The 23,263-nt window shown below is 39.0% G+C and overlaps 1 protein-coding gene across 4 annotated transcripts in view; it reads right to left on the bottom strand.

Annotated features, from left to right (window-relative positions):
* Positions 1 to 4,239: 4,239 nt before the first annotated feature.
* Positions 4,240 to 23,263, bottom strand: part of LOC130930198 (alanine aminotransferase 2-like) — a 72,739-nt gene continuing 53,715 nt past the window's right edge. For 3 of the 4 annotated variants that reach the window (XM_057857981.1, XM_057857982.1, XM_057857980.1), the window contains 4 exons: positions 22,066 to 22,240; positions 21,823 to 21,978; positions 13,268 to 13,380; positions 4,240 to 4,658 (listed from right to left, as the gene is read on the bottom strand). In XM_057857981.1, coding sequence (XP_057713964.1) covers positions 4,568 to 4,658; positions 13,268 to 13,380; positions 21,823 to 21,978; positions 22,066 to 22,240 — 535 coding nt within the window. In that variant the 3' untranslated portion in view covers positions 4,240 to 4,567. Of the gene's footprint in view, positions 4,659 to 8,231; positions 8,397 to 13,267; positions 13,381 to 21,822; positions 21,979 to 22,065; positions 22,241 to 23,263 lie in introns of all 4 variants that reach the window. The other variant, XR_009067009.1, reaches the window with a different exon arrangement.

Genomic DNA, 23,263 nt, shown 5'->3' with positions numbered 1-23,263 from the left:
TGTGGTAATAGTGATATTGGTCTATAATTTGTGTAACTGTGTTTACTGTCATTTTTGTGTATTGGAATTACTTTAGCAATTTTCATTTTGTTTGGAAATTGACCCGATTGAAATGATAAATTACAAATATAAGTGAGGGGCGTTGCTATACTATGTATAACTTTTTTAACAATAAACATGTCAATATCGTGACAGTCGGTGGACAGCTTGCTCTTGCACTTCAATGCAGTATTTATCACCTCCTGCTCACTGGTTGCATAGAGAAAGATTGAATTCTGATTCCGTTTAATTCTTTTATAATAGTGGTCGGGGGTCCTGGTCCGGAATACCTGAACCGATTTTTACAAAGAAACTATTAAAGCTGTTAACAACTTTTTTCATATCATAATTTATACCATTCTTTTCAATGAAGTGGTCATGATATGTTGCCTTGCTAGATCCTTGTTTGATTAATTTGTTCAATATGTTCCATGTGCCTTTTATATTATTTTTATTTTCATATAATTGCTTGTTGTAGTATAGCTTTTTGCTAGTTCTTATTATAGCTGTTAATTTGTTCTTGTAAATCTTATATTTCAGTTCAGCTTCTTTGGTTTTTAACTTGATAAACAACTTGTATAAATAATTTTTCTTTTTGCAGGCGTTGATTATTCCTTTTGTCAACCAAGGGCATTTGAATTCCCTTTTCTTTGTACTGCTTCCTTCAACAGGACGGTGCGTATTATAAAGAGAAATAAATTTCTCTAGGAACTTATCATATGCACTGTCCACATTTGATTCCCTAAATACAGTAGTCCAATCCTGGACCATCAAACTGTTATTGAATGCGTTAATATTTTCTTCGGTTCTTTTCCGTTGATATACCACTTCACTATCCTCACTTTTCCAGATATCACAATCAAATAAGATAAAAACCGGTAAATGATCTGTAATATCACATATGAGCAAGCCACTGACTATCTGATTTCCCAAGTTGTTAGTAAAGATATTGTCGATAATTGTAGCACTGTGTGATGTAATCCTACTTGGTTTTGTTATTGTTGGGTAAAGAGACATACTATACATTGTATCCAAAAAATCGTCTATTGCTGCCAGTTTACTTGGATTTAATAAATCAATATTAAAATCTCCACAGATGAATAATGTTTTTTGCTTAATAGTGGAAAACAATTGGCCCATCCATTCAGTGAAGGATTCAATACATGAACCTGGTGATCGATAGATACAGCTGACAATTATATTTTTCTTTTTTTCATTGTAGATCTCTATTGTCAAACATTCCATGCACCCATCCAGTGTTCTTGACATATCTGTTAATACCATACATTTAATTGATTTATGTATATATAGGGCAACTCCACCACCAGTTTTCTTCTCTCTATTTATGTATTTTAATTCATAATCATCCATAAGAAAATCAATACCTTTATCAATATTAAACCACGTTTCTGTGATAGCAATTATGCTTCCTTTAAAATGGATTTTCAGCATTGTGCTTCGGAGCTAGGTGGAATCAGAACCTAGAGATGTATCTTGTGAAAATAAAAGTAAAAGACTTATAAATACGTCGTTGGGACACTGAAACAATTAAAAATAGAACGTATCGATATGTTTTTGGGAGCAAATGAGTTAGTACGGATTGAAGCGCTTTTCTTTTTGTGAACAATATTTTTTTTGGAGAGATATTATTTTTGTTTTGCTTTCACTAAATGATACTTATATTTGCTGTGAAGGAGTTGCCGAAGCTTATGCCAATGAACGGAGCATTTCAATGAGCGCCTGTGTCCACTCGCCTTTTGTAATATTCTGATATAGAATTATCCGAGGTACCCTGAAGTGCACGCGGCGCCAATGTGTTTACTCCCATGCTGCAAGACTGAGTTTGAGTTACGGCCTGCCGAGAACCGTAAGCTGTGTTAATGTTAAAGCTGAATGTGCTAATAAAGAAACTAAGTGCCAGCACGTCGCGTGTTGTATACCTTTGTTAAGAAAAAGCGCAAAACAAGACACCTTTTTCCGCCTCTTAGCTATGTGCTAAAAAAAACGGCGTCATTGTATTCTATTTGAGGCAATGCATGAGCGGGTCATTCCGCACACAAGTTAAATGCGTCAAATATTTTAACGTGATTCCTGTAAATAATTAATTACCGCCCGTTAACGCGATAAATTTGACAGCACTAATAATTATTATTAATTTTTATAATAATTATGGGAAAAAAATAGCTTAAAATGATCTTGGATTATGTTTTTAATTAAACATTTTGTTTATGTTTTCAAAGATAAAACATATTTTATATGAAAAAAATCCACTTGCATGTACCATTGCTGAATAAAAGCGGTTGTTATAAAATGGTGTTCTTACACACCACATGAACAATTGGACCCACACGTTATGGGCTTCATGGAATTAAAGCCATTCAGTTTCTCAAAAACAACAAAAAAAGCTTTCTATACTGCTGATACTGCCTGTATTATTTTACTCATTTTATTGAATTTCTTTCAATAAGTCACATTCACGAAGCCATCAGGTGGAGCGGACGCTGCAATCAATATGAACAATGGATGAAATGACGCCAGAGGAGGGCTTAGTGATTAGCTGTCACTTAACTACCACTCATGTCCGGTGGGGAACGCAACACTTTCAAACCTTGGCCTTGCTCAGAATAACTACACTACTGCACAAAACACTTAAGAACAAAAAAAAAAAAAAACTGAAAAAAACTTCTATTAGTCATAAAAATTGACTTTTAATATACATATATACAGTACACTGTACTGTACTGTATAATATACACCTGTTCACATGCTCAAACAAACAAACTCCAACCTCTCCACAATGGCCAAGACCAAAGAGCTGTGTAAGGACATCAGGGATAAAATAACAGACCTGCACAAGGGTGGGATGGGCTACAGGAAAATAAGCAAGCAGCTTGGTGAGAAGGTAACAACTGTTGGAGCGATTATTAGAAAATGGAAGAAGTTCAAGTTGACGGTCAATCTGCCTCGTTCTGGGGCTCCAAGATCTCACCTCGTGGGGCATCAGTGATCATGAGGAAGGTGAGGGATCAGCCCAGAACTACACGGCAGGACCTGGTCAATGACCTGAAGAGAGCTGGAACCACAGTCTCGAAGAAAACCATCGGAAACACATCACGCCGTCATGGATTAAAATCCTACAGCGCACGCAAGGTCCCGCTGCTGAAGCCAGTGCATGTCCGGACACGTCTGAAGTTTGCCACTGACCATCTGGATGATCCAGAGGAGCAATGGGAGAAGGTCATGTGGTCGGATGAGAACAAAATTCAACTTTTTGGTCTAAACTCGGCTCATCGTGTTTTGAGGAAAAAGAAGGATGAGTACAACCCCAAGAACACCATCCCAACCGTGAAACATGGAGGAGGAAACATCATTTTTTGGGGCTGCTTCTCTGCCAAGGGTACAGGACGACTGCACCGTATTGAGGGGAGGATGGATGGGGCTATGTATCGCCAGATCTTGGCTATCTAAACTATTTAAACTATCGTTTAAATGTATTTTTTTTTTGTGACTGTCGCATTTTCTCCGATATGTTAGATGATAAATAATCGATCCAAAGAAAAAAAAAAAACTTTTAAAAGGGTAAATATATGAAAAAGAACATCTCAACCACTCCTCGATGTCTGTGATTTCTGCGTCGCGACCCTTGTTATATGACCATGTTTAACCCATAAAATCCCCCAAAAAATCCAGCTGTGGCCATTCACAGCTGTGCCTTGACACTCGATGATACATGCTAAATGGATTTTTTGGATAGAAACAAGGTAAGTACGTGATAATATCTCCTTAAAGTCATGGCGTCTGTAATTCCGCTCTCGCGTGCTCTCACCTCCAAATAGGGTTTTGCTGTTTAAAAACCATTTTGTTTTTTAAGAAAACGCCCACCTGTTCAAAATTTTTCTTCCCCCAGAAAATTGAGATTTTAAGCTTTCCAATGATGTATCACACATGCATATCGGACAATTTTGAAAGTTGGCTAAATTGGGGGTCTTAGAGCGGAACTGCAAGTAACCTGAGTGTTTTCCGCCATATATATTTTTAAAAATCACATTTCACATTCTGAATTAATTTTAATTATTGTTCTATTCAGAGTTGGTTGTCTTTCACACGTCAGCAGGTTTTCATGACTGTTCCAAACTTGAGGAAAATTACTCATTCTTCATATAATAACATCTCTTCCAAGAATTAAAAATAAGGCAGGCATACGCTGGAGAATGACATTTATTTTGGTCATGCAAATACAACTTCAAGTCAAGTACGGCCATCCCTTCATGTTTTGTTTCTTTAAGCAGCATTAATTATTGTTTTAATTAAAAAAAAAAACTTGGCACAAAGTCTTCCATACTCACCATCCACACTGTACAACAAATTTCAATGCAACTTCATTTTGAGTGCCTTTGTTTAAACGTGTGCGAACGTCCACAAGGTGATAGAAAGAAGTGTTGACGTGAAGGCACTTTAAAAAAAACACCAGGTTTGTGATTTTGGCATAAATTCTTCACTGAGCGCTTGTGACAGTAACTGAGGGGGTTTAGGAGTACTGCTTGGTGAACCTCTGGTGGAATTCCTTCACTTTGCTTAGGAGGATCTTCAGTTTATCGGCGGGAGGCAGGATGGTCATCCTATATATATAAAATAAAAAAGAACATATATATAAAATAAAAAAGAACATGTTCAAATGGTATGCAAATTCTCAAAGTCATTGGTACACAAAAGAATCCCCAGCACATAAAAAAAAAGAAAGTCCTGTCAATGTTTGACAACTGAACGGTCATCGATGTTTCCATCAACGATGACGTAATGGGCCCAATATGTTCCAATACAGCAGGTATCATACATACAGTGGGGCAAATAAGTATTTAGTCAACCACTAATTGTGCAAGTTCTCCCACTTGAAAATATTAGAGAGGCCTGTCATTGTCCACATGGGTAATCCTCAACCGTGGGAGACAGAATGTGGAAAAGAACCCCAGAAAAACGCATTGTTTGATTTTTAAAGTATTGATTTGCAAAACATGGTGGAAAATAAGTATTTGGTCAATACCAAAAGTTCATCTCAATACTTTGTTATGTACCCTTTGTTGGCTATAACGGAGGCCAAACGTTTTCTGTAACTCTTCACAAGCTTTTCACACACTGTTGCTGGTATTTTGGCCCATTCCTCCATGCAGATCTCCTCTAGAGCAGTGATGTTTTGGGACTGTCGTTGGGCAACATGGACTTTCAACTTCGTCCACAGATTTTCAATGGGGTTGAGATCTGGAGACTGCCTTGGCCACTCCAGGACCTTGAAATGCTTCTTACGAAGCCACTCCCTGGCTGTGTGTTTGGGATATTGTCATGCTGAAAGACCCAGCCACGTCTCATCTTCAATGCCCTTGCTGATGGAAGGAGATTTTCACTCAAATATCTCTCGATACATGGCCCCGTTCATTCTTTCCTATACACAGATCAGTCTTCCTGGTCCCTTTGCAGAAAAACGGCCCCAAAGCATGATGTTTCCACTCCCATGCTTCACAGTGGGTATGGTGTTCTTTGGATGCAATTTAGTATTCTTTCTCCTCCAAACACGAGAACCTGCGTTTCTACCAAAAAAGTTCTATTTTGGTTTAATCTGACCATAACACATTCTCCCAGTCTTCTTCTGGATCATCGAAATCAGGGGTCCCCAAACTACGGCCCGCCTCCTCATTTGGTCTGGCCCCCTGAACAATATTAGAGAGCATTTTGATTTATTTATATTTTTATTTTTTTCAATAGTGTTATTTATTTCCTAGCTTTTTTCTGTGAAGAACCCAGAGAGGGTTATTTGGTTATTATGTATTTAATTAATAGTGTTATCATATTATGTTATTATTTTTATTTTATTTACTTTTGTTCTGTGAAGAATCCAGAAAGGGTTATTTTAGTGTGGCTTTCTGAAAAACAATACATTTTTACATTTAGGCACTCCTGTTATCATCACACCTTTTATGTTACAAACTGACCCCGGCCCCTCATCAGAGAAGGGAAAAGTTATGTGGCCCTCACAGGAAAAAGTTTGGGGACCCCTGATCCAAACACTCTCTGGCGAACCGCCGAGGGGACTGGACGTGAACTGGCTTCAGCAGGGGGACACGTCTGGCAGTGCAGGATTTGAGTCCCTGGCGGCGCATTGTGTTACTGACAGTAGCCTTTGTTACTGTGGTCCCAGCTCTCTGTAGGTCATTCACTAGATACCCCTGTGTGGTTCTGGGATTTTTCCTCACCGTTCTTGTTATCATTTTGACGCCACGGGGTGAGATTTTGCATGGAGCCCCAGATCGAGGGAGATTATCAGTGGTCTTGTATGTCTTCCATTTTCTAACAATTTCTCCCACAGTTGATTTCTTTACACCAAGTGTTTTACCTATTGCAGATTCAGTCTTCCCAGCCTGTTGCAGGTCTTCAATTTTGTCTCTAGTGTCCTTCGACAGTTCTTTGATCTTGGCCATAGTGGAGTTTGGTGTGTGACTGACTGAGGGTTGTGGATAGGTGTCTTTTATACCGATAATGAGTTAAAACAGGTGCCATTAATACAGGTAACGAGTGGAGCCTCTTTGTCAGCCAGAAATCTTGCTTGTTTGTAGGTGACCAAATACTTATTTTTCACTCCAATTTGGAAATAAATTCTTTAAAAATCAAACAATGTGATTTTCTGGGGTTTTTTTCTCCCACATTCTGTCTCTCATGGTTGAGGTTTACCCATGTTGACAATTACAGGCCTCTAATCTTTTCAAGTAGGAGAACTTGCACAATTGGTGGTTGACTAAATACTTATTTGCCCCACTGTATGTTTTGAACACTGCAAATATTCAAAATTTTATCAGAACTTACAATTTAGACCAACTTAAAACTCAACTAGAACTGAAAATTAGCTTGACACAAATGGAAATACTTTTAAGTGATGTGTGGTATCAAGCGTAATGACATTTTTAGGTAAGAAAGAAGAACTTTTTTTTTTAGATGATCTTAAGTTTTTTGAGTGAAAGCAGTAAATTTGTTGTTTTCCTTGTCAGATCTGCGATGCAATTGATGGCTGTTTTCATCAATGTACATCGAAAATAATGACATTGATCATCTGAAAATGGTCCAATATTAGGTGAAATGTCTTGTTTTCTCATGTATATTTGTAATTGCTATTTACCTCGAAAAAAAGAAAAACGTTTTATCCGATTAGTCTCAAAATTTCAGTAGAATACTCGATTACTAAAACATTTAATAGCTGCAGCCAGGGCCGGCCCAGCCTATACGCAGACTATGCAGCTGTGTAGGGCCCCTGACCACTACGGGGTCCCCAAACCTGTCAATTGTTTAATTTATATTCTATTTTGTTTACTACAGTTTGCTTTATTTGACTTTTGTGAGTTTTGATACTTGATTATAAGCTTAAGAAAAATGAAAGTTCTTCCTTAACGTTCTTTTTTAGAAAAAGGTTTGGCGCTATCTACAGTAAGTACTGACAATCATTTGGGGTGAGAAGTTTGAAGTATGCAGTGCAAGAAAATCTAATTAATATACAAAATATAGAAACATGGGTTGGATTGCATGTATGGATTTCACAGTACACTGTGACGAAATGGTGGGCCAAAAATATGGGCCCCTTTGCATTATTTTGCTTAGAGCCCCCAAATGGCCTGGGCCGGCCCTGGCTGCAGCCCTTGTACAAACTTTGTTAAAATTGAAACAAAATGCCAGAAAAGAACCAGCTAAATCGCTCAACATAATTGCACAAGTTTCTGTTCATTTCTCGATTTTTGTAATTAGAATTTTCAAGACATTAAAAAGTACTTTAATCAGATTTGAAGTACTTTTCAAATAAAGCACAGTTTCGCAACATCAAATGCGTTTTTTCCCCTGCCTTTTAAAATTTTTACAAAAACAGTCAGAAAGCCAAAGGACCAAGTTGTTAAGCCGAGCCATGCGTCTTAAGCAGCGGAGCGTTTAAAGATTTCCCCGGACTTTGAAGGATCACCGTTAAGAGAAGTGGTTCAATAGCGACGATAAAGCAAAAAGCTTCTCCTCCTTATTTTGTGGCGGCGGATACAAATACAATCGATCCATCTGCCACAGAGTCAATTAGCAACTCTGGCCTCAAATACATAGAGGAATTAATTAAGAGGCCTCTCTAAAAACATCATTTATACGGACAACATAGTGATTTTCAACATCTTAACCGTTTTTTAAATGGCAGAAACCCCACGTTGAGGACAAAATCTGTGTTGCCTGTGCTTGCTTCTCATATAGCCAGGGGTGAAAGTGGGCCGGAACGCCGTTCCGACAAAAAAGATTACGGGTGGGTTGGCGCTTTGATCCTGAAACTCTGACGGCAACTGTCAAACCTTCATGTGAAAAAAAAAACAACTGTCAGGCTGCCACACATGACTGATGTCAGATTTACATACACAAGTGTTAACAAGTACCGTATTTTTCGGACTACAAGTCGCACCTGAGTTTAAATCGCACCAGCCATAAAATGCCCAACGAAGAGAAAAAAAACGTATTTAAGTCGCACTGGAGTATAGGTCGCATTTTTTGGGGAAATTTACTTGATAAAATCCAACACATAGAACAGATATGTCATCTTGAAAGGCAATTTAATATAAAAATTAGGGCTGTCAAATGATTATAATTTTTAATCGAGTTAACTACAGCTTAAAAATAATCGTAATTAATCGCAATTCAAACCATCTATAAAATATGCCATATTTTTCTGTAAATTATTGTTGGAATGGAAAGACACAAGATCGATATATACATTCAACGTACGGTACATAAGTACTGTATTTGTTTATTATAACAATAAATCAACAAGATGGCATTAACATTATTAACATTCTGTTAAAGCGATTCATGGATAGAAAGACTTGTAGTTCTTAAAAGATAAATGTTAGGACAAGTTATAGAAATTTTATATTAAAACCCCTCTTAATGTTTCTGTTTTAATAAAATTAGTAAAATTTTCAATCAAAAAATAAACTAGTAGCCCGCCATTGTTGATGTCAATAATTACTCAATGCTCATTGGTGCTTAAGCCCATAAAAGCAGTCGCACGCAAGCGCCAGCAGAGGGCGACAAAACTCTAAAAACATTACACATGGACACTTGGACATTGCACTGTGCTGTAATTTTAATCTGTTTGAGGGGGGCATGTGCGTTAATCGCGTCAAATATTTTAACGTGATTAATTTAAAAAATTAATTACCGCCTGTTAACGCGATAATTTTGACAGCCCTAATAAAAACAACATGCTGAATATATGTACAGTGTACAGTGCATGAACAACGAAATGCGAATATACTGTCCTCACCGGGACGCTACGGCTCAGTCCTGGCTATACAGCGAACTCCCAAATGACGATGCTGGACCTCCGTATAATTTGCTGAATCAATTTGGTCCTCGATACCATACAGGTTCGCATCAACGTAAATAAATGATAATTAGGTGCTATTACTGCAATGACATAAACGGTTAGCATGCGTTCGCTAGCATTAGCACATTGTTCAAACAACCACACAACTGGCTCTAAGTGTCCGATCGCGGGTGGAAAACACACAACCACAACAACAGAAAAGATGATACACACAGGCGTTGCCTCTGTAGAGATATTTTAAAAGCATAAACAATGAACGTCGGTTCGCAGCCGTGTTTCTCTCTGGCTAACTCGCCCACTCACTCAGACTTAAGTAGCTGTCTGTCTTCTTCTTCTGGCGTGTGAGCGCTCTTCTTCACGTAAACAAGCTAACAAACTAAAAGCATGCATTTCAATATAAAAAAGTCAATAATACAATTGAACACATATTGCCAAAGGCAGAACGCGAACGTGGCCATAGCTATTAAGACTTATTCAGATGACTATAGCATTAAGAACATGCTAACAAGTTTACCAAACCATCAGTGTTACTCCAAAAAACCAAAATAACATGTGAAATGATATCATAATGTGTTAATAATTTCACACATAAGTCGCTCCTGAGTATAAGTCGCACCCCCAGCCAAAATATGAAAAAAAAAAACGCGACTTATAAGCCGAAAAATACGGAATACATTTTGTAATTTGGATAAATTGCAGGAACAGATAAATGTTGACACTTTACCTTATTTATTTATTTATTTATTTATTTTTAAAAACATGGCATTTTGGGCAAACGGTCATTTTTGGGGTTTCAAACGAAAGAGCCTGCATTCCTGCGCAAGAATTCCGGTCATTTCCGTGTTTGAACTATGTCGGAGGGTCAGAAGGTGTGGGCCGAGCGGCACACCAAAGAAACACTATTGAAAAGAAAAACCTGAATATAACAGAAGGTAGCTTTTTGGTACTCGCCGCTACCAGTTTACTGATCGTAACAGTTATAGCTGCTCAGCCATTGACTATTGCCTAACATTCCTGGCATTCAATTGGCTAAGAAGGACCTCAACTGTATGTGCATGTGTCGATCCTAACATCCTCTTGATTTGTCCGACAGCTTTACATGCTTAATGCGGTACACACGAGGACAGAGGTTGAGTCAACTTGAATCCATTTTAACTAGCTGCTAGTGTGATTTAGTTATTGCCGCCAACTGTTATGTGCCACAGGTATGTAACAGGTGCAGTTACAGTGGGGCAAATACGTATTTAGTCAACCACTAATTGTGCAAGTTCTCCCACTTGAAAATATTAGAGAGGCCTGTAATTGTCAACATGGGTAAACCTCAACCATGAGAGACAGAATCTGGGAAAAAAAAAAACAGAAAATCACATTGTTTGATTTTTAAAGAATTTATTTGCAAATCATGGTGGAAAACAAGTATTTGTTCAATACCAAAAGTTCATCTCAATACTTTGTTATGTACCCTTTGTTGGCAATAACGGAGGCCAAACGTTTTCTGTAACTCTTCACAAGCTTTTCACAAACTGTTGCTGGTATTTTGGCCCATTCTTCCATGCAGATCTCCTCTAGAGCAGTGATGTTTTGGGGCTGTGGTTGGGCAACACGGACTTTCAACTCCCTCCTCACCCCGTGGCGTCAAAATGATAACAAGAACGGTAAGCCTGAACGATATATCGTTTAAACATCGCCATTGCGATGTCTGCGTGCGCAATAGTCCCATCGCAAGAACGTGCGATAGTTTTTTTTTTTTATTTTATCCACACACGCCCTGCTTTCTGCTCTGCGCAGAGCCTCACACCCTCCCTCTCCCAGCTCTATGAACCTCACAGTCACTGCAGCACTTGCTTATTAAAGTTAACGATGCTGGTATCTTTGATCTTGCGAAAGAAGCGACATCACAGTGCAGCAGCTGTCAATCATCGTTGAACTTGTCAAACAGTTTCTGCAAGAAAGCCGCTTTGGAATGAATGTGTGTGTGTTGAGACCTTTGAGACATTGAGCATTTGTCTACTACAGTACTTTATTCTTGTTCAAAAATGATTTGGTTGGACAGTTATGTTTAAAACGGATCATAATTATTACATTTGAAGTGCTTACAACCATTTATATATATATATATATATATATATATATATATATATATACATACATATACATATATAAATAAATAGGAGTGAGAAAAAACATGCCTTCTATGTATCTCTTTCCAATGCTAAATCTGAAGACATACATTGAGTACACACACAAAAAAAATAAAAATTTGCGTTTTTTCACTTATCGCAGCGGGTTCTGGTCCCCATTAACCGCGAAAAACGAAGGATCACTGTACACTGGTTATTGTGAGTCATCCAAAGTCTTTCCAAACAGCTATTCAAATCATCTGGTGAAAATTTCTTTAATTTTTTATTTTTTTTTTTTAAATATCGCAACAATAATATCGCAAACCCCCCAAAAAATCGCAGCAATAGTTTTTTCCAATATCGTTCTGGCCTAATGAACGGGGAGCAAAAATCCCAGAACCACACGGGGGGACCTAGTGAATGACCTACAGAGAGCTGGGACCACAGTAACAAAGGCTACTATCAGTAACACAATGCGCCGCCAGGGACTCAAATCCTGCACTGCCAGACGTTTCCCCCTGCTGAAGAAAGTACACATCCAGGCCCATCTGTGGTTCGCTAGAGAGCATTTGGATGATCCAGAAGAGGACTGGGAGAATGTGTTATGGTCAGATTAAAACCAAAATAGAACTCTTTGGTAGAAACACAGGTTCCCTTGTTTGGAGGAAAAATAATACTGAATTGCACCATACCCACTGTGAAGCATGGGGGTGGAAACATCATGCTTTGTGGCTGTTTTTCTGCAAAGGGACCAGGATGACTGATCTGTGTAAAGGAAAGAATGAATGGGGCAATGTATTGAGAGATTTTGAGTGAAAATCTCCTTCCATCAGCAAGGGCATTGAAGATGAGACGTGGCTGAGTCTTTCAGCATGACAATGATCCCAAACACATAGCCAGGGAAACAAAGGAGTGGCTTCGTAAGAAGCCTTTCAAGGTCCTGGAGTGGCCTAGCCAGTCTCCAGGTCTCAACACCATAGAAAATCTGTGGAGGGAGTTGAAAGTCCGTGTTGCCCAACGACAGCCCCTAAACATCACTGTTCTAGAGGAGATCTGCATGGAGGAATGGGCTAAAATACCAGCAACAGTGTGTGAAAAGCTTGTGAAGAGTTACAGAAAACGTTTGGCCTCCGTTATTGCCAACAAAGGGTACATAACAAAGTATTGAGATGAACTTTTGGTATTGACCAAATACTTATTTTCCACCATGATTTGCAAGTAAATTCTTCAAAAATCAAACAATGTGATTTTCTGTCCCCCCCCCACATTCTGTCTCTCATGGTTGAGGTTTAACCATGTTGACAATTACAGGCCTCTCTAATATTTTCAAGTGGGAGAACTTGCACAATTAGTGGTTGACTAAATACTTATTTGCCCCACTGTAAATACACAAATTAGAGAAGCATCACATGATTTTTCAAAGGGTGCCAATACTTTTTGTTGAGTTTTGTGTAAAATGATAATGATTTAATTTTTATTTCCATTCTGTTTTGTGTTTTTTCATTGCAAGCAAAATCAATGAATATCTTACTAGCAAAGCATTTTTAATTGCAATCATTTTCTGCGAGAAATTGAGCATTATCTGACATTTGGCATTGATAGATGACCAAACCATTTTGACTGGGAAAGCTAGCAGCTCTCTCCAAGTCAAAATGAATTGGATGTGAATAAAATAAATGTATGTAAGTAGCCGGTTTTAGTAAGACTGCTCTTTGTCTACCTGAAGTGGTAGGTTCTGTCCTTCTGCCCAAAACCACTACCAGGAACCAGGCAAATCCCTGTCTCCTCCAGCAGCTTCATGCAGTAGAACATGTCGGGCTGTTGTCCTTTTTCCTAAAAACAAAACAAAATTATTATTATTATTATTATTATAGTGTATATTTCTTATTATAAAGCCAGTGAGCTAACCTAGACACTATTCTAATGGAAGTTTTTGGTAGCAACCTGTTGGCTTTTTTTTTTTTTTTTTTTTTTTTAAACCGTGACACCTTTTAAAAACGATATATTGATTCTTGGTGGTAGCATATCGATAACCTTTTGGGCTACAAATTATTTTTCAATGTAGTGTCACACCCCTACTAATGTCATACAATCATGTGTTGCAATATCCTTCATAAAAACTAAAGATGCACCGATGCCGATACTAGTATTGGCAGGGGGCGCCGATCCGGCCCGAAATGGTGGTATCGCCATCGGCGAGTACCAACAAAGACGGCGCCGATACCATTTACCGGTCCATTATTATAACATTTGACCGCAGCCTTTTTTTTCTCCTGGCGCTCACTACACTCTGTCTCTGTGTTGTGTGATGACACGTGAACACCAAGCTGCTATCGCTATTGGCCTGCTCCAGACCAATGAGAACGGGCCAACAGCCACTCCCGACCAATGACAAGGGCGCTTTTTCATATGAAGGAAAAATAAACCAGGAGAAATGGCTTGGTCGGGAAATATTTCAAAATACAAATCCCGTCGACTAAAATCAATGGCTGCATGCAAGATTTGCGGCCTGAAAGTTTCGAGATGTGGAGGTAAATCGGCCAGTTTCAATCCCTCGAACCTGATAAAACGTTTGAAAACGGAACGTGAACGAACACGACGAATTTGAGCCTGCAAGAGCAGGACTGCTATCCAGAGGAAGGGCGCTGGACCGGTGCAACAATCTCTGGTAAGTTCACTACGTCAACTTTACTTTGTCTTTTACTTAAAGAAATGCTGCAGTAATTTGGGAACTGCTTCCAAAGTAGGGTTGCCACCTTTCAGAAATAGAAATAAGGGACTCCCACATCCCAAAAAAAGGAGGCTAGTAGAGAGACTGGATGCTGCGGTCAATTATTATTACTTATAATTGTTAGCGTCCGCAAATGCGGGAACAAGGTTGGACCTCGAAGCGGACAACAAGCGGGGGATACGTACAAGGGTTTAATGATTGCAAACAAAAAATAACACGCGATCGCGGGATAGTAGAAATAACAAAAGGAGTCCGTGACAGCAGGTCGACGAAGCTCAATACTACAAACTCGAAGGTTAACTAAGACGATAGGCAGTGAGCCAAAAAGCCAAAATAAAAACACTCAAATACCTGCACAGGGTAAAGGGTTACAAACGAGTGCAGCACACTAACAGAAAAAACCCAATGCAGGGGCGTAACAAGCAAATATAGCGAGACTACAGTGCGAGATGTCAAATGGCAATCAGCAAGGCAAATATGTCGGCAGCCTTCTCTGAGCTCACCCATGCTTAAAGGGATCCTCTATTTTTAAGACAAGTAATTCTTCAAACATAAATGTTAGTATGAGTTATAATAGTTTGATGTTAAAACCCCTCTTAATGTTTTTGTTTTAATAAAGTTTGTAAAATTATTTTAAGTGATAGGTCGCCATTCTTGTTACGTCGCAGTGCGTGACGTCACTGGCCCCGAATGCCGAAATTCCAGCTTCTCACTCGTTAGCTTTCCCAACATGTCATCAGTTCTACCCTTCCTATTTGAACCACATCTGAAAAGGGAAGAGCAGGACAGCACTGTCGGTCGTTCACAAGACGAGCTTCAGGGAAAAATGCGTGCAGCAAATACCTGATAAGACAAAAGTTGGGCAAAACTGGTGATGCGAGAGAGTGCTGTTGAACTCCGGTTGGGAGCGAGAGTGTATGCCGTTTGGAAGTCCGGTTTTATTAGCAGATATTCAAGGTAAGCATATTGCGTTTTCATAATTATCCCAATATAATTATGTAGATTGTTAGCATCAAGAGCTGTCGTGTGCTTTACATACAGTACAGGCCATAGAGCACACCTTGTGTAATCCAGGTCTTGTACATTGTAACGCGTGGTAGCTAGGATACGTGAATAAAAGTACCAGAAAGGGGAGAAGCTTCCACTTATGCACATTTATTGACAAAAAATAATATTTCCACCTTGACCACTCTTCACTCTGGAGCTCAGCAGTACGCAAACACGCATTCCCTGACGAACTCCAACATTGTTGAAAGGTCCACGCCAGAGTCACTGTCGTCACTGTAGCGTGCCATAGTGCTTTAATTATTTAGTATGATTTGGGGAAAACTCCCACGAAGAATAGTCAACAAAAAAGATAGCAATACTAATCCAAATCCACGTTTTTTACTCACTCGAAGATCCAGGAATTAGACCGATCCCATGGCAATATCGCAGCCGCGATTAGGCCGTCGATTCCACAAAATAGACTGATCCGAAAAGCCGCTGTGGGACCGACGAATAAAAATAAATGGACAGATCCAAAACCATTATTGCAGACGCGATGGGACCCTTACTTGACTGAGGATCCAGGAAAAATGTTCGGGCGCCATTTGTAACGCGTGGTGGGTAGGATACATGCATACAGGGACCAAAAAGGGGGAGAAGCTTCCACTTATGCACATTTATTCAATAAAAATAATAATTCCACCTTGACCACTCACTTCACTCTCCTTTTTTCCATTTGACTGGAAATTGCATCCAAAAGCAGCACATCGTGGCATTTTACTTCGCGAGTTTAGGCAGCAATAAGCAATTGTTGAACACGCTACACATTTGGAAAGATACCAATTACGTCATCACTGCGAGCCCGCAAACCATGGCGCCAACTAACGGTCAAAATATGGACTAAATATTATAAAATATTGCCATTGATTTAACATTTTATGTGTTTCTAACAACATATTTTAGTACAAGAGAACAATTGTGGTTTATTAGAGCCTACGTGTATTTAAATCAGAGGATCACTTTAAATGCTGCGTTGATGAGCCTGCATTGGATTCAGGTGTGACGTCAGGAATGCCCCACTAACAGCCCAGCAACAAAACACAATCTAACCAGCAGCAGAATGTGACAATAATTTCATGAAAGTTGCACTGTTTGGCCTTTGAGAGGTTTAAAAAAGTTTACTCAGTTCATTCAGAGTTTATTATTATGAACTTATTTTTACTTTCTTACTGTGGGGCTAGTATTATACTTTGTACTATCTTTTTCCTACTTTGCAAAGGTAAGCAACAGCCTGACAAAGCCTATATATATATATATATATATATATATATATATATATATATATATATATATATATATATATATATATATATACATATACATATATATAAACGGGGTGGTATCGGTATCGGGGCCAAAAAATGGTATCGGTGCAACATTAGTAAAAACACCTCCTGCAATCGTCATACTTTTTCTGTTACAAATCATCAGAGAAGGGAAAAGTTATGTGGCCCTCACAGGAAAAAGTTTGGGGACCCCTGCTCTACAGTATTGTGGGCTCGTTATTTAACATTTAACTCATTGATGGCTATAGAAGTCCAATCCATTTGATCTTTAATGGCTGGCAGCAATCTTTCGAGAACAATATGACAGAGCTGTCCATGCTGAAATTTGGAAAGAGAAATATAGCAGAGTGGACAGATCGTCATCCAATCACATGGAAGTATTCACATTCTTTGCAAAATTTAAATGCAGGTTGTTTTAACATAAAGTTTGAACCCAGATGACCAATAATCTACTGCGCTGCTGCAAAATTTCAAAACCCAATCCTCATGACGTTAAGCGGCACCAAAGATGAATGAATGAATAATGGAACTGACCTTCGGCAGAGGTTTGTGTTCTAATTCGTGCCATTTTAGTTGACGCACACCCACACAAACATTGTTTCGTGTCCTCCGTGCCATGAGTGCACTTTTAGTTTCTTAAACTTACAAGGGTTTGGAACAAACATTCTGCGGTGAAGTGGGCCTAAATGAAAGCAGATTTGTGTTTAACCAACTATACACTAGGAACAAATTAATTAAGCCTGAAAAGCTCTTGAGCCTTTACACAGTTGTTATTCAGCCTCCAGTTGGGGCCTGAACACGCTATCCCCGTCCAGGGTCACTCCAATACAGTAGAAGCCTTCAGAGACTTCAGAAGGCGACATCCCGCGCTCAATAGCAACAAAAGCAATACATTCCACTCAGAAAGGACCCAATGGCAATGTATGAGGACGTCTAATGAATTACGCGGGCCGCCGGCTTTAACTACGTCCCATGGCATCGCGGCTAAACAAGCCGTTGCTCGCTCGGGGGTCCGACGGCGAACGATCGCACCAATCGGATCCTCGATGACGCCGAGGAAGTTAACGGGGATCAATCAGCGGGTTGGCTGACCTTTTCACATGTGAAGCTAATCAGGCTCGCTCTTTGCGGACAACCGTGTCGTCTTAAAGCGCTTATTTGACACGGTGTTGTGTTGGGAAAGTATAGGGATGTATCGAACGAAAGTTCTGTGAAATTTCACTCAGTGGAGATTAGAGGTGCAACTATTAAGAAAATAAACGACAACTAATTGATTAGCATATTAATCAACAACTATTTTGATAACCAATTAATCGTTAGGACCTTCTTCACGTTAAACTTGTTTAAATTCTTAAAATTATAACATATATGGTGGAAAACAAAGACTGAAAAAGCCGTTTCTGCTCTTGCACTCCTCTTTAAAAGAAACTGCTCTATTTTAAGCCATAACGACTGTTGTGTTTGATAGAACAATATGTCTATATGCTGCCAAAGCAGATTCATGGCGCATGAAGCCCCCGAACTATTTTCAATTTGTCCTTTTTACCCTGAAAACCCCCGTTTACAGACGTCGCGCAACCGATTTTGTTCTAACCCAGCCATAAAACGAAGGTAATTAATTATATTTATTATTCAAAATGTCTGTCATTTTTAGCTTCGAATCATTAATTGATGTCTAATATTTCGAATAAAAAAAAAAAAAAGACTTTAAAAAATTATTCACTAATAGATTTTTAAACTTTTAAACAAATGACGTCACAATGAAAAAAAATGGCGTCTGTAAAAAAGTCACGGATATCTACCTCATAACTATTGTATCGCTTAATTGTAGGGTTGTTCCGATCATGTTTTTTTGCTCCCGATCCGATCCCGATCGTTTGAGTATCTGCCAATCCCGATACTTCCCGAGCCGATTGCTTTTTTTTTGCTCCCGATTCAATTCCAATCATTCCTGATAATTTTCCCCGATCATATACATTTTGGCAATGAATTAAGAAAAAATGAATAAAACTCGGACGAATATATACATTCAACATACAGTACATAAGTACTGTATTTGTTTATTATGACAATAAATCCTCAAGATGGCATTTACATTATTAACATTCTTTCTGTGAGAGGGATCCACGGATAGAAAGACATGTAATTCTTAAAGCATAAATGTGACTTTGTATATTGTGACTAAATATTGCCATCTAGTGTATTTTTTGAGCTTTCAGTAAATGATACTGCACCCATTTAACTGTTCTGCCCAAATGCATGATGGGAAATGCAACCATGACTGTGCGTAGGTGCACCAATTGATATATCTTCTCTGCGTTAGGAAATAACATAGGGTGTTACGAAAAAGATCAACTACTACCTTTCTTCCCCGCATTGCTTCCCACGATATTTCTAATTGTTGAGAGAGGGATTGTAAGGCTTTAGCTGTTTAAAAAAAAAGGCTCCAAAGACTGCCAAAATTCACTCTACTCATTTTACGCTGCCTTTTAACTCTATATATAGGTAAAACGGCGCCATTATAGATTGAACGCGACAATTCGTGAGTGGGTCGTGCAGCGCATGCGTTAATTGTGTTAAATATTTTAACGTGATTAATTAAAAAAAAAAATTACCGCCGTTAACGCGATAAATTTGATAGCCCTACTTTAAGCCAAAACATTTTGTCTGTAACGTTAAATACAATTAGAAAACGATTTAATTAAAATATATATATATATATTAAAAAAAAGCATGTCCGATATTTTTTTGCCGATTCCGATACTTTGAAAATGACGTGATCAGACCCGATCGACACCTTTACTTAATTGTGTTTTTTCTGTTACTATCGCATTTTCTCCGATATGTTAGATGATAAATAATCGATCCATACAAAGAAAAATTGGGAAAAAAAAACGTTTAAAGGGGTATATATATGAAAAAGAAGATCTCAACCACTCCTTAATGTCTGCGTTTTCTGCATTGCGATCCTTGTTATATTGCCATATTTCACCCATAAAATTCCCAAAAAAATCCAGCTGTGGGCATTCACAACTGTGTCTTGACACTCAGTGATACATGCTACATGGAGTTTCTGGATCGAAACAAGGTAAGTACGCGATAATATCTCGTTAAAGTCGTGACGTCTGTAATTCTGCTCTCACGTGCTCTCGCCTCCAGATTGGGTTTTGTTGTTTAAAAAACATTTTTTTTGTTAAAAAATGCCCTCCTGTTCAAAATTTTTCTTCCCCCAGAAAATTGAGATTTTAAGCTTTCCAATGATGTATCACACATGTATATCGGACAATTTTGAAAGTTCAAAATTGGGTGTCTCAGATCGGAGCTTCAAGTCACCTGAGTGTTTTTCGCCATATATGTAAAAAGGTTGTCTGCCCGATTGCCTGCCGACAAAGCCAAGGCAACCCTGCCCTGCAAACACTCGAGATGCTAATTGGAGCAATCCAACCCTGCGGTTTTGCGAGTGTGAAAGGGAATGACTAATGAGGACTTCAATGCCCACGAAAGCAAGCCAAAAAAATGAAGATATTACAACCAAAGCATTTTCTGGGAGAAATTGAGCATTATCTGACAGAATTGCAGGGGTGCCAATACTTTTGGCCAGCAGTGTATAAATATAAGCTGGTCTGTGTGTGTGTCCGTATGTGTGTTCGTTCCCTAAGGACTCCGAAACGGCTGGGCAGATTGTGACGAAATTTTACACAGTTGTACTTAGCATGTGCCGCTTTCAAGGTTTACCATGGTTTTGAAAACGTCACTGTTTCAAAACCACTCAAATTTTCCGTCATACCGTAGTACGGTATTAGCTATTTTTCATGCCCTTCAAAAAAGACAAAGTCACTAGTAGGCTTGGGAATCTTTGGGCACCTAACGATTCGATTACGATTATGATTCAGAGGCTCCGATTCGATTATAAAACGATTATTGATGCACCCCCCCCCCCCTTTTTTTTTTTTTTTAATGTTTTGTACATTAGTTCCAAAATTGTTAAAAAATCCTCTCAGGCTAAACCAAACTACTATTTCAGTATCAAGTTAACATATAACAATAAACAAATATACAAAAATAACAGTAAATAAAAAACTCCAGTCCCCATTCTGTATCAGCAGCTTTAAACTACATTCAATTAATTTAATATTGTGAATCAACTGTTACAGTTGTTAAAATTGCTCCCGTTATTCCATAATTTCCCTTCTGTCTACTTTTGTCAAAGTTTTAATACTATTTCATCATTTAAAGATAGATTCAAGACAAGATTCTGCCGATTTAGGAGTATTTTAGATAAACAGTTAATTAGGTTCGCTACAACAGAGCCTTCTAGAGAGGTCTACTGTTTTAAGATGGCGGCTGTTTACTTACGCCGGAAAGTCTGTCATTTCGCATCTCTGTTCAGTAATACAACTTCTAACACCGACATCGTCTGTCATTTTGCATCTAGTTCTACATATATATGATATCTACTGTAGCCATATGTTTGTAGCAACTAGCAACTAGGCGTTGTTTGTAGCGGCTGTCAGCCGCAGTCAGGTAGGATTGTTTTTTTTTTTATCTAGCGGCATGAGTTGAACATGATATTTACTCTCTGTCCGTTCCTCATTGCGTCCCGAAGACCGCGCTGACTGCGTTTTACTTCCGCTTTACCTGGTATAATTCAATAATCGGAATTTGGATATTTGTGAATCGTTCTCGAATCTTCCACGGCCGAATCGCGAATAATCTAAGAATCGGAAATTTCGCACGCCTCTAGTCACTAGTATGGGATTACTTCGGCTACTGAAAAGAAACAGACGACCGCGGTTTAGAGGAGGAAGGACAGCCGACGTGCTTGTGGAGGGTGGTTGCCAGGGGAAGCAACACCTCCAACATGATTTCACATTTACCTGACCATCATCCGTCACTTTACACAAAATTTAAGGTAAGTAAACGCTGTCATGAACGTTTCCCACCTGCTACGAGAATTCACTCTAGTGTGTTTAGTGTGTATAGCAATGGTAAAACAAATACTATAACGTAAGCTTGTTAACGAGGCACAAGAGATTAAAAAGACGGCTAACTAGTTTCCTCACTACCCTACTTTTGTAACGTTTTCCGCCATTAAAAACATCTGTTCAAAATATCAGTTTCATATGTTGTGAATGACCCTCACAACTTAAAATGACACATTCTAAAGCAATAATTGCAATACTTTGACTTTTTTGCGTGCAAAATACTTACGCTAGCCTCCTTGACAGCCTTTTCTGGAATGCTAATACGAGGGAATGAGTACATGGCGCCCTGCACAGGATTGCAACTGATGCCAGGCACGGTGTTAAGCACCTCTTCTGTCAGTTTGGCCTTGTCTGCTAAGGCACTTAAAGTGTCTGTGCGCTCCTGAAAGAAGGACAACAACAGAGAGCACTTGAAGCAACGGCAATGAAAATAAATTTGATTCATCGATTCCAGATATTTTTGCGGTACCTTCATGAATTTGTCATACGACGGCTCTCCGGGCTGTGGGGGGTTGACCACTAAGTCCATCAACGCCTGACCGGGAACGGGCGGGCATAGGCGAACAGACACCAACTTCGTCAGCTGAGCCTTCACATCATCATCCATGTTGATGATCTCCATGTAGCCGCCGCGGAAACCACACCTGAGAGACAGAGAGCAAAGAGGGTGTAATATTGCTAAAAGCTTGTTTTTGAATATAAAGATTTGAAATTCAAACACAAATCAAGGTATCATCAGGTGTAAAAGGGTTGTTGCATTGACTTTCCAATGCTTTGTACACAAGATGTTGTGTTTTTAGAGCAGCGTTTTTCTAGCCTGGTACACCAGACTCAACGCTGTTCCAGCTATTGAGTCTGGCCACCATTCCCACGGAAACAATTTCCAGGGCGGAGCAAGCCACAGCAAACAGACAGCGGAGTGGACCAATCAGCGATGGGCAGACGTGACGTTAGTAAAATGGCGACGGCAGGACGAGGGACTTGCGCACGGAAGTAAACATACGAAGAGAGCGGAGTTTATTCGACATGGCTAGCGCATGACAGACTGTTGTCAATGACTCATGTCGATGTGTTTTTGGTCATTTAAAACTGATTTTACCGTGGATTGGAACATATTCTCGGCTCTGCCGTTCACCATCTGTGTTGTTGAAGAGACGACTTTCGACGCGCAAGAGTGACGTTGCTCGTGAAGAACACGTCACAAAAATAAACGAATCTGATTTGTCGATTGATTTTGTATCTGCTCAAAAAGGCCGTTAATGGGATGGTTCCCAGACTATTTCTCTCAGTGTTTGAAAAATACAGGGAGAATAGTCTGGCAGAGCCAGGCTAGCGTTTTTCAACCTTTTCTGAATCACAGCACATTTTTACTTTGGAAAATCTCGCGGCACACTGCAAACCAAAAATGTTCCAAAATTACTTTCTGTACAGTTGGCCTATATTTAATTACGGTAGAAGCTGCAACTATTGATTATTTTAGAAGTCGATTAATCAATGAACTAGTTAGTTCGAATAATAGGATAAGGAACATAGAAAATTTAAATACCTGAGCTGAGCCTCAAACTGGATAAAAAATAAATAAATAAATGAGGATACAACAAAAGAGCAATTGGCTAACTAACATAGCAAAAGTCCGCTAGCTTAAATGCTATACAATACTAATGTTT

The sequence above is a fragment of the Corythoichthys intestinalis genome, chromosome 14 (assembly GCF_030265065.1).
Source record: "Corythoichthys intestinalis isolate RoL2023-P3 chromosome 14, ASM3026506v1, whole genome shotgun sequence".
NCBI classification, from domain to species: Eukaryota; Metazoa; Chordata; class Actinopteri; order Syngnathiformes; family Syngnathidae; genus Corythoichthys; species Corythoichthys intestinalis.
This window is presented reverse-complemented; position numbering and strand designations above follow the sequence as displayed.